Source organism: Lupinus angustifolius, chromosome LG14, assembly GCF_001865875.1.
Source record: "Lupinus angustifolius cultivar Tanjil chromosome LG14, LupAngTanjil_v1.0, whole genome shotgun sequence".
Lineage (NCBI taxonomy): Eukaryota > Viridiplantae > Streptophyta > Magnoliopsida > Fabales > Fabaceae > Lupinus > Lupinus angustifolius.
The window spans coordinates 1,835,157-1,851,805 of record NC_032022.1 but is presented as its reverse complement, the minus strand read 5'-3'; the positions used below and the strand labels follow the sequence as shown (position 1 = coordinate 1,851,805).

Here is a 16,649-nt window from a genome sequence, read left to right as displayed (position 1 = left end):
TATATATATATATCACCTTGTGTTTACAAATTATGAAAAAACCACCCTTTTGTTTACCAAGAAATTGAAGCTACAAGAAGAGATATATATGCATGGAAATAGTTAGAAAACAAAGGTTTAGGTAACCAAATATATAACCATCCATTTTCAAAGGGTGCTTAAAAAACCAGCTATATATCAATAGTCAAAACCCTATTGTATATTGTATATAATTATATTATATCATATGATACATACTATATGATATAATTATATATAGTTATCATAGCCATAAGTATAACTCTTTCATTCTGCATAATTTACCTATAGAGAAGCCAATATGGGAGGTTGTTTTTCTTCTAGTTCATCCTCCACAAGCAACATTATCCGTTTGGTTCATCTAAATGGTTATGTAGAAGATTTTGATGAACCAATTTCAGTGAACCAAGTCATTGGAAATTCCCCTAAGCACTTTGTTTGCACTTCAATCCAGCTTCTATCTTCTACTTCTCAGCCACTCAAGGGAGACTCACAACTCCAACTAGGGAATGTGTACTTCATGCTGCCATACTCGATTCTACACGCGAATTTTTCTCCGGTCGGATTGGCTTCGCTTGCAAAAAGGCTCACAACAATAGCTAAAACAAGGTGTGGTAGCAAAAGGATCCTTGAAACTAGTCCTTCTTTGCCAAGCCAAAATGAGTTGTGTAATATTTGGAGTTCACCTTCAAGGAGTCCTAGAAGATTAGGGGTTGTGGCTGAGCAAAATGGTATGACTTATGGAGCAAGAAATTCATTGAGATTGCAGCCATGGAAGCCATTATTGGATACTATTAGAGAAAGGTCATTTAATAGAAGAAGTGAATCAGATTTGCATGAAAATCATTGATGATGTTTGCAAGATCCTTGGGTTGGGGAGAGAGGAAGAATCGACAAGGATCTGTTGTCTTAAACCATATCCCACACCAATAATATTAAAGCAAAAACATAGTCTGAAACATGGTTTGAGATATCAGATCATTGTCAAGTGAAAATTGTTTTATTTTTCTAATGTTATCCATGTATGAGGAAAATTTGACAACCAAAATATTTTCAATATTTCATGAGTCTAATTACTTATGAATATTTCTCAAGATATGATCCAAATGATTGGAATTCAAAACTTAATGGATGAAGTGTTTAAATTAGTTGGATGACTTGTGGTATTGTTACATGGCAAGTTTGTATAATTCTTTAATTCATGAACATCAATCTCATGTGTTGTGCACAAGAATCGAAGATAAACTTCATACCCTGCAAAAAATAATGAGGAGAAACATTAATGAAGTAGTTTCATTTTTTAATCTTTTGGCTTTTCAATCCTATAGTAATACTAAATTTGTTTTGGGTACACATTGTTTTAGCAAATTAAAACAAGGAGAAAATGGTAAGTGAAGCTACTCTCCTTGAGAAAGGTATATTTAAGAAACAATAATAGAAGAGAAACTAGTGTTATTTATGGACTATATGAAACTAGTGTCATGAGAAAAGTATTGTGATTAACAAATATAAATACAAGATTGGAAACTACAATTAGGTATAGCTTGTATTGATTGTCTCACACTTTCTAGCCATGGGTAATAAGACAAGCCCTATCCTTAATGAACATGCCGAAAAAAAGATGAACTCAAGTAACACTTTTTATACCACTCCATGTAGTATTATTTTTGATTTGTTAAAAAAACTGTTCAAGTTAAAATTGTAATTATTGAATATTTTTCTGATAAATCATGTTTAATAACGCAAAAAGAGTGAGACATAAACAAACTCTATATTAAACTGTTTTGAGTCGTTCAGAAAACAGTTCAAGCAAATTGAACCGTTAATAATCAGAATAAGCCAGATTTTCAACCCGGATGCTTTGCATTAAAAACTACAAAATGAAGAAAAACATTAATTTAAGGAAAAGCTAGAAACATGGATGATTTTGATGAAACACATTGAAGAGATGTGAGGGGTGATGTTAAAGGAAAACATGGTATCTTATGTTTTATTTTGAAACACAATAAGGAGACGTGAAGAATAGTGACGAAGAAACCAAATAGTCGTTCATCAAGAATAACCAACACTGCACTTGTTATCTTAGGTTTTGTTTTGCAATTTTATGGTTAATTGTAATGGATGTGGACCATTGGTATCGAACTCGAACTAAAAAAATAACTCGTGTTAAATTGAAGTCGAATTTCAAACTAAATCAATTCTTATCACTTTAACCTCTGATTCAATTCGATTCGGCTCGTTTCCATCCTTAATAGAAAACAAACTCCCTCTAAAAATCATATCTTCCTCAACAAAACATATCTGACTCCAAAAACAATCTATGGATACATTAGAAAATATAAATAAAAACTACATATCACATAAATTTTCCCTTTTTTAAAAAAATGAAAAAAAAAATACAATTGTCCTTTTCTAAAATAAAGAGAAAAACAGCTGTAGAATTAGAAGCAAATTTATCACAAAAGGATATCAAATTGGCTATCAATGAGTAAAGCAACCACCATTGACCAAGGTGTCACACAAATATTCACAACTTTCCTACTAGTCACAAACAATACCAAACCCAAACATAATAATACTCAAATTTCAAAAAAATAAATAATGGTAGGAAGAAAAAGAGAAAATACTTTAAAAAAATGATATTAAAATTTCACCATAATAACACACCTTACCATACTCCATTACCCAATACAACAACCTCCCTTACCACTCAAACAAAATCAAATCCAAACATAATATACTAAAATTAAAAATAAAAACAAAATAATGGTAGTAAGAGAAATACCTAAAAAAATGATATTAAAATTTCACCATAATATGACAACTTACCATACTCATCATTACCTAAAAAAACATATTTGATATTTGTATTACACAAATGCCACTCACCTTTTCTCTTTTCCTTCCTCACCTTTATATGCTAACAAGTGTCCCTCACACTTTTCATCGTTCATGTATCTTGAAGCAAAACATAATAATTAAAGTGTTGATCTAATGATATAAAATCTTGTTATATCTTTAATTTTAATAGGATCAAAAAGTCAAATGTTTGATTCTGTGAGTGATTTTTGTTATAATGAACAACCATGAAATTTGAAAGTTATTAGTTCCTTACACAAAGGGTGAAAATATATCATTGATAATAAGAAAAAAATAAACATAGTGAATAAAAAAACAAATACACTAAAATGTACAAAATATTGATTTTCTCAAATTAAATTTTAACCATAAATAAATAAAAAGCCACCTCAACTCTTCCACATAAATTCTCCTTCTTCATCAACCTTCAAACTCAATTAAATAACCTTCTTATTCTTATTCCTTTACATTCCAAGTAAAAAATTCAAGTAATTTAGGGTTTATGAAGTAATTAAGATTTTTTTTTATTTTCTAGTTTTTTTCTGAAAGTTCTAATCTTTTTCAATTGGGGTTTGTGAGGAACTGTGGAAGATCATGCCACCATCTTTTATGGATCCGTTGTCGTCGCCACCGTCACTTCCGCCGTTGAAGTCCGACTATGTTTGTCGGAGCTCGGAGAATCGGCGATTCGGTGATCTTAGAGGGCTACAGTGGCGCATAAATCTTGGGGTTTTGTCATCTTCAACTTCCATTGATGATCTTCGCCGAGTCACTGCTGATTCCAGAAGGAGGTAAATCAGCTCCATAGTAATAATGTTGTACTGTTGTTTTAATTTTGATTATAAAAAAGGCGATTCAGTGCACGAGTGACCGAGACTAGTGTCTAACAGGGTCTCTAGTTGTAAGCAACTTTATCCTCGCAAAGTTATTTCTAGGTTTAAAATTTTAATTATAAAAAAGGTGGTTAAGTGCACGAGTTACGAGACTATAAATAATAGGGTGTAAATGTAAGCAATTTTATCATCGCAAATTTCTAGGTTTAAAATTTTGATTATAAAAAAGGTGGTTAAGTGCACGAGTTACGAGACTATATCTAATGAGGTGTAAATGTATGCAGTTTTATCCTCGTATAATTGTTTCTAGGTTTAAAATTTTGATTATAATAATAATGATGATGTAAATTTCATTACTTTTTTTGTTGTCTTTGTGTTCCTTAAATTCAGTAACCTATTAGTTTGAGTGGCAGGGAGAGTCAGGTTCCCTTTCAGTAAGGTCACGGGTTTGGGTTTGGGTTTGATTAATAGGTGATGAGGGAGTTTTGTTCACTTTGATCGGTCTTTCGGCTTGGCTAGAATTAGTTGGACTCTAAAAAATGACTTCAGATTATCCGTGGCGATGAGCATGAAGATATAGTATGCTCATTTTGTTTGAATGCAGTTACAGAATCATGCAGAATGAAATCTTTGTCCTTTTCATTTGAGAAAATTCTGACATGTGAATTTGGGCTGTATTCCTTTTGTTAAAGTCAAAGTCTAGTCAATATATGTTTAGTCTTCCATTTGGTTGTTGGTTATATTTGATCACTAAAAAGGAAAAGAAGATTAAGTTGTTTCTTCTTTTGGCATCAAGGGTTGCTTAATTTATGATTCCAGTGTTTCTATGGCATTTTCGAGACGAGTTGTTTGATACAGGTGTTTACTGTTGTAATTATCAGGTATGCCAGATTAAGAAGGCACCTCTTGGTTGAACCGCATATTACGAAGGATGGAAGTCGTTCACCACCCGATCTTGTCATGGACAATCCACTTTCACAAAATCCAGGTAAATGTTATGTTTTCTCAATCCTCCATGCAAGCATCTCACATGCTGATAACTATACAGATCTAGTTACAGATCGCTGATTCATCCAATATACTTACCTAAATTCTTACAAAGTAGAGACCATGTTAAATATCCACAATGTTCATATATGCTATCTTCGACTATTAGAGCCCCATCACATGGTATATTTTAGTTTCCAGATTATATACCTATTGCTTTTTTCTAAGGTTTCATAAATGAAAATTTAATTTGTTCGGGAGGAATATAGCCATGCCCGCTGTAAATTTAATCCATGAGAAGATTAAGGTAAGAATTAGAGGCAATCAACAAACATGGTATAAAAAGGCAGATGATATATAAGGAAAAATCTAAATTGTTGCATATGTTGTCTTTGTGTTGGAATTCTATCAAGTAGATTTCTTGCAATTCGCCACCTCTGTCTCTTGTTAGTATGAATTGAATTTTATCTGTGATAATTGATAAATAAAATGTGGGCTTTATATGCAGATAGTACATGGAGTCACTTTTTTCGCAGTGCGGAGCTAGAGAGAATGGTTGATCAGGATTTATCACGTTTATACCCAGAGCATGGCAGTTATTTCCAGACACCAGGATGCCAAGGCATGTTGAGACGAATTCTATTACTTTGGTGTCTCCGGCACCCAGAATGTGGTTATAGACAAGGTAAATTTCTCATCCAAGCAATTGTGGCAAATAATACATAAATTTTAAGTAAAATTTACGTTCATTTTGAATATGCTTTCTCGTTTTGTGATGGTTGTCTAATTTTTTTCCTCCAACAGTTTACAATTACAACTGAGTAAACCTTTACTTTAACAGTCAAAAGAATGCTGTCATACGCTTTAACCATTTCAATCTCATGTTTAAACATTAAAGGAAAACATAAATACCTAGGCTATGAGCAATAGGATTGGACATTAATGTACAGTTTTTATATCTGAAGTTCTTTCCTGCCGACTTGTCCTGACCGGCTTTTGCATTGATTGCTCCAAATTCTTCAAAGATACGCTGAACTTTATCTGTTTTATTGTTAGATTAATTCATTATTCATGCACATAACTCAAAAGTTAGATGATTAAATTGTTGAGGAACCTAATGTTCTTTTATCAACAAATTTTTGTTGTTGTGGAACCTAATATTTAGTATAATTAAATCCCATTAGTTCAGCTTCCAGGCTTTCAGATAACTAGTTCTGCTTTGGTATTATGTTATGAAAATAGTTGACTTTACATTAATGAATTTCTTTCGTTCACTTATTTGATAGGAATGCACGAATTAATTGCTCCTCTGGTTTATGTTCTCCAAGTCGATCTGGAGCGTCTTTCCGAAGTTCGAAAGCTTTATGAAGATCTCTTCCTAGACAGATTTGATGGCCTTTTATGTCAAAAGAATGATCTTTGTTACAGCTTTGGTTTACGAAAATCTCAAGACTTGGTGGAGGATGAAACTGGCTCCCATGGAAATTCAATGAAAGTCAATCGTCTTGACGAGCTTGATCCTGACATACAGACAATTATATTGCTAAGTGATGCTTATGGTGTGGAAGGTGAACTGGGTATTGTTTTATCAGAGAAATTCATTGAACATGATGCTTACTGTATGTTTGATGCTTTAATGTCCCATGGTTCAGTTGCAACGACCGATTTCTTCTCTTCCTCTCCTATAGCCGGGTCCCTTAGTGGCCTCCCCCCTATGATTGAAGCTTCTAGTGCATTATATCATTTGTTGTCTCTTGTAGATTCATCTCTACATAGCCATCTTCTGGATCTTGGTGTTGAACCCCAGTACTTCTCTCTCCGATGGTTGCGAATTTTATTTGGACGAGAATTTTCACTTGACAACCTCTTGATCATCTGGGATGAGATCTTTGCATCAGATAATAATAGTAAAGTGGAAAAAAGTGCTGGTGATGGCATAGAGTGGAGGTTCAGGATCTTACATTCACCTCGTGGAGCATTTATCTCAGCTATGGCTGTAGCAATGTTACTCCATTTAAGATCTTCACTCCTTGCAGCTGAAAATCCGACAACCTGTCTCCAGAGATTATTAAACTTCCCCGAAGACATTAATATTGAAAAACTAGTAGAAAAGGCTAAATCCTTGCAGACTCTTGCATTAAGTGTTGATATTTTACCCTCTTCACCTTTGTTTCAAGAGTCTCATCACCAAGGTAAATCAGTGTTTCCAAGGTCTGTGACTCTTCCATCTGAACCCGTGTCTCCAAAAAACCCTCCGAATTTGTTACCTGATAGCTATTGGGAAGAAAAGTGGAGAGTTGTCCACAATACTGAAGAAAATAAGCAAGATGATGTACAAAAATCGATTCCAACTCAGAAAAAGGGATGGATAGAAAAGGTTAAGATCATTCTGAGAAGAACAGAATCTGATCCACCTTCATCAAGGATTCACAGTGGCAAAAAGTTACCTAAGGCACCTGTGAGGCGCAGTTTGGTAAAAGATCTTCGTAAGGCACTTGGCATGGAAGAAGCTACAGAACAAACGAAATGTCACGAAATCCTGTGCCAGCATGATAATCTTTCTGAAGCAGTTGAAGTGGAGCAACAAGGTGATGACCGTAAAGGCGATAGCAACTACTCATCTGATGAGAGATGTCCAAGTGGAAGTGCAGGCAGTGAGGAAGACTTTTCTGCATTCTCTGATCCAAGTAGTCCTCCAAATGGGGCCAATGATTATGAAATTACCTCAGCGAAAACTAGTGTTGCGTCTACCTTATCCATTGATGAATGCATTGAAACTAGTGTTGCGTCTAAATTATCCATTGATGAATGCATTGAAACTAGTGTTGCGTCTAAATTATCCATTGATGAAAGCAATGAAACTAGTGTTGCGTCTAACTTATCCATTGATGAATGCAATGAAACTTCACAAACCGTCCTTGATGTTCCACTTGTGCCAATCTCTTCACTGACCGAGAAATCAGGGTCCAATTGCAACAATGAAGGAAATTCAGCCACAGATCCTAAGGAAAGAAAACAGAATAAGTTCCAGTGGTTACTTAAGTTAGGACGGAATACTGTCGAGTTTATCTCTGAGAAAGTAGGTGCTGCTGCAGAGGCTGCAAAGTCGGCCAACAATTGTAGTAATAAAAGTAATACTCCACCACCGGAGTCTTCTACCGCAAATGCACATGATAGTTCTGTTAGTTGCAAAGGAGATTCTGTGGACCAGAATGTGATGGGCACTTTGAAGAACATTAGGCAGTCTATTCTTGACCATATTCAGGTAAAGTTCTTTCTGACTATCACTCATTCAACAACAAACTATTGAGTGAAGATATGTAGAATTTAAAGGCTTGCCCCCCTTCATTTTATCTATCTATAATTTAATTTTGAAAATGTTTGAACGAATCATAATGCTTTATAACTCAATGGCGCAACGGTAACGTTGTCTACCTTGTAACCCGAAGGTCATGGATTCAAATCTTGGAAACAATATCTTCACTTGCGAGGGTAAGGCAATGTATACCTAGGTGAGGGAGCCTTATGCATTGGCTAAGCCGGCCGACCTTTAAAACTCAAGCTGATGAATATTTCTTTCCCTTGGGTTGGTTCAAAATTTCATTCATAATTGTTATCCTAATGAATGTTTTTGTGGTGCAGGTAATTGAATCAGTTTTCCAGAAAGAGCAGGGCCAAGGAGCCTCAGTGGAGAATTTATCTAAAAATGTTCTTGTTGGCAAAGGCCAGGTTACTGCCATGTCAGCTCTCAAGGAGCTTAGGAAAATTAGCAATCTTTTGTCTGAGATGTGAGGTTAAATGTTGTATTAACATGTATATACAGTTTTGTAACTACCATTCTTCAGTGAAATAAAATGAGTTTCTTCTACTTCTACTTCACTTCAACTATCCCAACAAAGGTTTGTAGATGTAAACAAAGGTGAAATGTATATTAACTCTTTTGTCTGATGCTTTAATGTACATTTGACCTAGTACGATACATGGTGATTAGTGAAGCATTATACTACTAGACCAAGGAATGCATAAAGTTATCGTGAACCTTAATTTCCATCATGCCACCTGTAACTTTTAACCCAAAAATCATCTCTAACCTCCTAAGGAAGCTTCCCTAGTTCCACCCTTAAAGAACCTATATGATAAACGAAAAACTTGGCAAAATAAACAGCATTCTTCATCAACCCACTCATACCTTTAGGCACCCAAAAAGAAAGGTAGCAAGGAAATTTGTGATAACATAAAGTAGAATGATAGGGTGCAGGGGAGACTACCCATTACTCGGGTATACCAGAGAAGGTCACATGGCACTCCTAATCCACGTGGTAGCAACAGTGCTGGAATCTTGTAGGCAGTGTAACTATCGAAACTGAACACATGTAGGGAGGGGTTAGTATAAATAGTGAAGGGATTATTGTATAGAGGTTTTTTTGGGAAATAACATTGGTATAAGGGAATTGATTCAGGGAATCAATTAGGGTTCCTTCTTCCATTGTACACTTTCTCATATTTCTCACATTCAATAAAAGCATTTAGCATTCAGGATCCAATTGATCCTGAATCAATTTTCTTCCTATTCTTTTTGTACGTTTTTGTACTGATGTTATCACTGGTATCAGAGCACCGGTTCTGGTGTCCTGAGAAGACTTGGATTTCGACCATTGATTGATGAAGACACAAAGTATGTCGCGATCGGGAGAAGATTGGGAACAAGAACGTGAAGAGATGCGAATGCGATCGGAATCCGCCGAAGCACTCGCCAAGCAACACAAAGAACAGTTGGCTGGATTGGGTGAAGTTAAAGTTGATTTTGGAAAATTGGAACTCATGGTCAGAAAAGGGCAAAAATTGATTCGAATTATTGGTAATCTGACATTGGCTAAAACTGAGCTTTCTTTTGTAGCCTTGCTGCAAGTGCTCATGACCGAAGGGGAAGGGTTGCTCATGCAGTATGAATCACCTAGCCGAGAGAGGGAAGTGGTTGAGGGCAATTCACTTAGAATGTTGAAATTGTTCGAGGACTTTGAGGAGTTGTTTACTGATCCTATAGGCCTTCCTCTTGCTAGAAGGCATGATCACATGATACATTTGACTGAGGGGGTTGCGATCCCTAATGTGGGGCCCTACAAGTACCCGCACTACCAGAAAAATAGAGATAGAGAGCTTGGTTAGGGAAATGATGGAATTCGGGGTTATCAGACATAGCATCAGTCCTTATTCCAGCGCCGTGATTTTGGTGAAGAAGAAAGATGGAGGTTGGCGATACTACGTAGATTATCGCGCACTAAATAAGGTGACTATACCCAACAAATTCCCCATCCCTATTATAGAGGAATTGTTGGATGAAATTGGAGGGGCTGCCATCTTTACTAAACTCGATTTGAAGTCAGGGTATCATCATATCCGGATGAGAAGCGAAGATATTGAGAAGACTGCTTTCCGAACACATGAAGGCTATTATGAGTTTGTTGTGATGCCTTTTGGACTCACTAATGCTCCTTCAACCTTCTAAGCTCTCATGAATGAGGTATTGCGGCTATATTTGAGACGATTTGCTTTAGTCTTCTTCGACGATATATTAGCTTATAGTTGCGATGAAGAGTCTCATGATGAGCATTTGAGGAAAGTATTGACTACTTTGCGAGATAATTCATTGAAGGTTAATAAGAAGAAGTGCAATTTTGTGAGATCTAGCTTGGAGTATTTGGGCCATATCATCTTTCATTCCGGAGTGGCTGCAGATGAGTCGAAGGTGGCCACCATGAGTTCTTGGCCTATGCCCCACGATTTAAAGAGTTTAAGGGGATTTATGGATCTCACTGGATACTACTGTCAGTTTGTGCAAGGTTATGGTCGAATTGTCAAACCTCTCACGGATTTGCTGAAAAGGGATAATTTTGTGTGGACCGAGGCAGCCACTACCGCTTTTCAGACTCTAAAGGCGACCATGGTCAGTTTAACAATGTTGGTCGTACCCGATTTTTCGAAGACATTGGTGGTAGAAACAAATGCTTCTAGTAAAGGGATAATGGTTGTTTTGATGCAGGAAGGCTGACCTTTATCTTTCTGGAGTAAAGGTCTATCAACTCGATCCCAATTGAAGTTGGTATACGAATGAGAGTTGATGGTTTTGGTTCAAGCGGTGTAAAAATGGAAACATTATTTGATGGGCCACCACTTGGTAATCAAAACTGACCAAAGGAGTTTAAAATTCCTTACCGATCAGAGGCTATTCGGTGAATAACAGTTTAAATGGGTGGTGAAGCTAATCGGCTTGGACTTTGAAATTCAGTTCAAGCCTGGTAAGGAAAATTATGTGGTTGATGCCTTATAGCGAAAGGCCTTCTATACCGCACTCTCGGTGACTAACTTAGGTGATGTCGAGGAATGGTTCCAAGAGGTGCAACATGATCCTAAGTGGAGAAAAGTGATTCAGGATCTTGCAGGGAATCCAGAATCTCACCTGGCTTTTCAATTTCAGGCAGACGTTTACTTTATAAGGGAATATTGGTATCATCGAAGACGTCAACTAAGTTGCCTTTGATTCTAGTTGAGTACCATGATAGTGTATTAGGAGGGCATTCCGGATTTTTTCGAACATACAAATGGGTCTCCAGTTTCTTCTACTGGGATGGCATGCGGGGTTATGTGAAGCAGTATGTCGAGGCTTGTGATGTTTGTCAAGACAAGAAATATTCAACTTTAGCACCTCAAGGGTCTTACAACCATTGCCCATTCCTACACAAGTATGACAAGATATCTCTATGGACTTTATTTCTGGATTGCCAAGGTCTAGTGGCAATGATACGATCTTTGTGGTGGTTGACCAGCTCACTAAGTATGCTCACTATTATCCTCTCGGGCATCCATACATAGTTAAGGATATAACGCCATGTTTGTGAAAGAGGTGGTGTGACTGCATGGCTTTCCATCCTCGATAGTTTTAGATCGTGATCAGATTTTTCTGAGGCAATTCTGGCAAGAACTTTTCCGTTTGGCAGGTACTCGATTGAAGTACAATACAACTTACCATCCTCAGGCCGAGGTGGTCAATTGCAGTTTGGAAACCTACCTCCGATGCTTCGTGGGGCCCAAGCCGGAGAAATGGGTAGAATGACTTTCATGGGCAGAGTTTTGGTTCAACATTACGGACAACGTTTCTGCTGAGATGACCCTTTCAAAGCTTTATATGGAAGAGATCCTCCTATTTTGATTAAAGGGTGTACTTTTATATCTAAGGTAGAAGAGGTGAATCAACTCTTGATTTCCATAGACTTGGTTATTCAAGAGTTGCAGCAGAATTTGCTGAGGGCGCAAGATTTGATGAAGGTCCAAGCAGATAAGCATAGACGTGAGGTCGAGTTTGAAGTTAAAGATTAGGTGTTCTTGAAACTTGAGTCGTATAAGATGAAAATTTTAGCAGCGAGACCTTCAACCAAGTTATCTGCTAAATTTTATGCACCATATCGGGTTTTAAAGCGAATTGGCCTCGTAGCCTATCGGTTGGCACTTCCGATCCAGACACGAGTTTGAAGTCGACTCAGCAATCTCAACCCCTTCCGACTATGCTATTCAAAGAGTTTGAGTTGAAGGTGCATCCGGCTGAAATCTTGCAATACTGAGTTGATAGTGGTGGAAATGTGGAAGTGTTGGTGCAATGGGAAAATCCATTGGCGTGTGAAAATTCGTGAGAGTCGGCGACGCAAATTCAGGAAGCTTTTCCTCAATTTTCCCTTGAGGACAAGCTGACTCTTTTAGGAGGGAGTATTGATAGGATGCAGGAGAGACCATCCATTACCCGGGTATACCAGAGAAGGCCATGTGGCACTCCTAATCCACGTGGCAGCAATAGTGCTGGAATCTTCCAAGTAGTGTAACTGACGAAACTGAACACATGAAGGGAGGAGTTAGTATAAATAGTGAAGGGGGTTTATTGTATAGAGGTTTTTTTGGGAAATAACATTGATGTAAGGGAATTGATTAAGGGAATTAATTAGGATTCTTTCTTCCATTGTACACTTTCTCATATTTCTCACATTCAATAAAAGCATTTAGCATTCGGGATTCAATTGATCCTAAATCGATTTTCTTTCTATTCTTCATTCTTTTTGTACGTTCTTGTACCTGTGTTATCATAGAAAATGGGATTTCAGTAGAAGTCATATTTACTCATGATGTTTGTCTCATACATGTCATACTCCATGGTTTTTAAAGGTTTTGATTTACTTTCTTTTGGAAATAAATGTGGTGCATCAATGCACCTTTGTTTTAGCCACTGATTATTTGATAGAAAAACAATGGTGTAGATTTATCTTTAACAATAACTTGTTCATTAGGTGATTTTATAATTTTTATTTGAAGCCTCACTCTTAGGGGACATGATATACATAATTAAATATATGCTTATGATTTCTTCATGTTTCCTAAAACTCCTTACAAGTTGAAGCCACATCTTTTGTACCAAAATTTATATTACTCTCTATACTCTTATTGCTAATTGGGCAAAAAAGTAAAACATGAATTAAATATATATTAATTTTACATTATCTGATGAATGATAAACAAAAGGTATATAGAGTAATACAAAATTTGAGATAGAAGATATGCTCCCTTACAAGTTAAAGAACCAAGGAAAATTAAGGGGTACACATCAATTATCCCACTATTTTGTGTCAATCTATATGTCAGAATATATGATTAACCAAACAAAATATTTAATAATTACAATTTTAACTTAGATAATTTTTTTCAACCAATCAGAGTTGATGATACAAAAAGTGAGACAAACTCCCAAAATTAAGAAAGAAATTGAAAAGGCAATGTTCATTTGAAAAGAAACAAGTCACAAACACTAATAAACACATAGAACCCTCTAAACAGAATAAAAAAGACACAAAAACTCATTTATCAGCACTAAGTAATGATAAAAAAATGGCACCTTATAGTTGCACCATACTTTGTTTTCGCTGGATTAAATTTGCACCTAACTATGTATATATAAAGTTATGACACTTGGAAGTTGGAACTTCTGATGATATACATTTTATTTCAGAAAACCCTCTCCGAGGTCCCTTGGCATGCTCCCATAGGCCATATATCAATTTGATCTTCTGATTAAGCTACAAAAGTACAGTTCAATCCATATGGTTGTGGAACCCAGGGAGAAGGGAAGTGATAAATCCAAAGACAATCATCTGGATCTCCTTTACAATGCCCCACCACTGGTTGCCACCATTGCCTCCGCCAGGTTCTGCCGCATTTCCATTCTCAACTGCCCAGTCTGCATCATTAATGGGCTGGTTCCCATTTTCGGCTTCAGGTTGACCCTCTACCAAAAATTAGCGATAACCAACGTTAAGCACGTATCAGTAAGTTTTCCATACTTAAATTGAAACTTTTCCAGACATAAGCAGTGCAAATATTAGGAAAATGAACTCATAGGCTTCAGAGAAACAATTACTTCCCAAGTTACATCATAAATCGCATTGGCTATATCACTAATGTTCACGAAAAGAAGCATGTGGAAAATAATATGCATAAAATTTAAGAAGATCATACCTGCCGGAGCAGCATTGTCAACCCCCTGCCTGGCACCAGGAATATCAACCCTGGGTACAGCTCTCGGTGGAAGAGGAGGTGCTGCAGCTCTTTGCATGCCTTGCGAAAGCCATCTTATAATTGGTGACAAAGATCCAGTTTGGTATCTGTAAGAAATCTCACTTGTTACACAAACTATTCACAACTAACAACTACAAAATTCAGCAAGTGGCATTGATATTGACACACGTCGCACTTAAATAAAGTCCAAGTATCTGACCTAAAAAATTCAAATACGCAAACACTAGGAACTTCAAAAAAATAAAATAGGTGGGAGCCTCATGCACTGGGTCACCCGCTCTTTTTTATTGATGTTCAAAATTTAAGACAAAAGATGTAGATGATAGATAGTTGTAATTTAACTATTGGTTCAATAACAATTATATCATATAAAACTTTATTAGGTTGTGTAAGTGTTAAGACTTATGAGTTACAAGTAGAAAGCATCTTAAAACAAAAAAAATTAAAAGGACAAATACTTACAAATATACAAGAACAGCAGAAAATACAAGAACAGCAAGCCTCTGCCTTGATCCATCTTGATTGAACAAGAAGATGACAGCTGCCAGCTTTAACATAAGCAGCAAATCAATTCGAAATGCAATTTGAAATCTCCTTACAACTTGTCTTTCAGGTACACGCAGCGGCGGTAGAGGATGCTGTTGTCCTGTCTGCCCTTGATTTTCGCTGCCAGCAGAAGTTTCAGGACTTGGCCTACTGTTGATGATGGCCATTCAGTTGATGACATTAATCAACATATTTGTCATGAATAAATAAAGCTAGTCAATAGAATTTAACCTACTTAGAACTATGAAAGTACATGTGACAATTGTATTTGATGTGGGAGCATGTAAGTAAGTCCAAGATTTAGCACAAGCCCAACAAACAAGTGTTGTTGGTAGTGGTAACTGGTGAACCCTCTATGGGTCAGGCTATTATCAGAGTTGCTCACCAGGAAGAGCAGTGTCTGATGTCGTTGATATAGGTATTACCAGAAGCCGGAGATATTATTGGAAAAGAAGTTAATCAGGACAGTTAGAGAGGAAAGACACTGATTCAAAACAGGACTGGGGGGAATTTTATGAAGATAGTGGAATAGTTGAGATTGCCAGCTTGGATTTCACGTCATTAACCTCATCAAATTATAACAACTACAAGGCAAACTCATCCCTCACATTGCTAGCAATTGCAACTTCCTCGCTGCTTTAATCAATGCCATTTTAACATTATATATTGGAAATTCAACAACATTATTGTTATTCTATGAAGCAATCATTGTGGTTGATATTGCAAGTCCTTGAAATAATGTTAGTTCGCTTAAAGGGTCTACAAGGTGAAAAGTATGTAAATCTACAAATGCATATACGTGTTACAATATATTTAAACATCATAATAAGTAGTACATTCATTTAAATTAGGTGATAACTACTTTTTATATGCATCCAAGCCTATATCATATTAAAGTAACAAGCCACTTACGTGGGCGTACGATAAGTCAGCGGAATCAGAGTGTTGTACGGAAGTCCGGTAACATTTCCATTAAAGGGATGACCACAAACAGCATAGATTCCTGCTCCACGGTTAACTTGTTCATCATTTTGCGGCGGAACTAGCGCAGGATACATAGCAGGAAACATTTGATAATATCCATTCGGAAATGGTGGGAAATTGGTAAATGCTGGGACCTGAAACAACAAAAAGAAACCATGATACTAATTCAAATACAAGCATTTGAAACAATGGCAATAAAAACAACAATTTCAGCCACATTAACAATCACATAGTAAGATCAACATATGTACAACTAAAACAAAAAACTTGAGCTAAATTAGGTTGTTAAAAAAGGAGAAATACTGAATAATTCCCATATAACATTTTCAATTTCGCTTAAATTTGTTTTCTGTGATTCCATACCTGAATTTAAATATCAAAAAATAAAAAAATAGATTTGATGTCTCAATTGTACCAAGATACCGATTTGATTGTTCCAATAATGCTCCTATTATATCAGCTAATAAATCAAACAACCGGGACTTGAAAAGAGTAAAAATCAATAAAAACCCTAATTTCAGTTCCAATTAAATCAAAATAGAAATTTCTAACATATATATATTTACAATTTGGGAATATAGAAATGTAAGAAAACGGAACTAGAATTGAAAGTGGATTTGTGAAACCTGTGGTTGTTTGAGAGAATCTTGAGGCAATTTCTGAGAAGAAGATGAAGAAGGTTCAGAGCCAAACGGCACCGTTTCAGCCATTGTCAAATGATTCTTTTCTTCTGAAATTGAATTTTTTGAGATTTTGTAAAAGTTCAATCGTTTTTTCTAGTTTTCAAATGGAATTTTATTATTATGGCGT

At 36.2% G+C, this 16,649-nt stretch overlaps 3 protein-coding genes across 3 annotated transcripts; 2 read left to right on the top strand and 1 right to left on the bottom strand.

The window, feature by feature from the left end:
• LOC109326512 lies at positions 23 to 972 on the top strand. The gene has a single exon (XM_019559210.1). The coding sequence runs from the start codon at positions 320 to 322 to the stop codon at positions 866 to 868; it is 549 nt and encodes a 182-aa protein (XP_019414755.1). The 5' UTR covers positions 23 to 319; the 3' UTR covers positions 869 to 972.
• LOC109327030 lies at positions 3,334 to 8,570 on the top strand. Its single transcript, XM_019560000.1, has 5 exons — positions 3,334 to 3,668; positions 4,592 to 4,698; positions 5,206 to 5,382; positions 5,984 to 7,962; positions 8,340 to 8,570. Exons 1-5 carry the CDS (start codon positions 3,472 to 3,474, stop codon positions 8,487 to 8,489), a joined length of 2,610 nt encoding a protein of 869 aa, XP_019415545.1. The 5' UTR covers positions 3,334 to 3,471; the 3' UTR covers positions 8,490 to 8,570.
• Positions 13,615 to 16,602, bottom strand: LOC109327183. Its single transcript, XM_019560251.1, has 5 exons — positions 16,466 to 16,602; positions 15,768 to 15,973; positions 14,772 to 15,005; positions 14,250 to 14,395; positions 13,615 to 14,019 (listed from the first exon to the last, which is right to left on the bottom strand). The coding sequence occupies exons 1-5, from the start codon at positions 16,547 to 16,549 to the stop codon at positions 13,826 to 13,828; spliced, it is 864 nt and encodes a 287-aa protein (XP_019415796.1). The 5' UTR covers positions 16,550 to 16,602; the 3' UTR covers positions 13,615 to 13,825.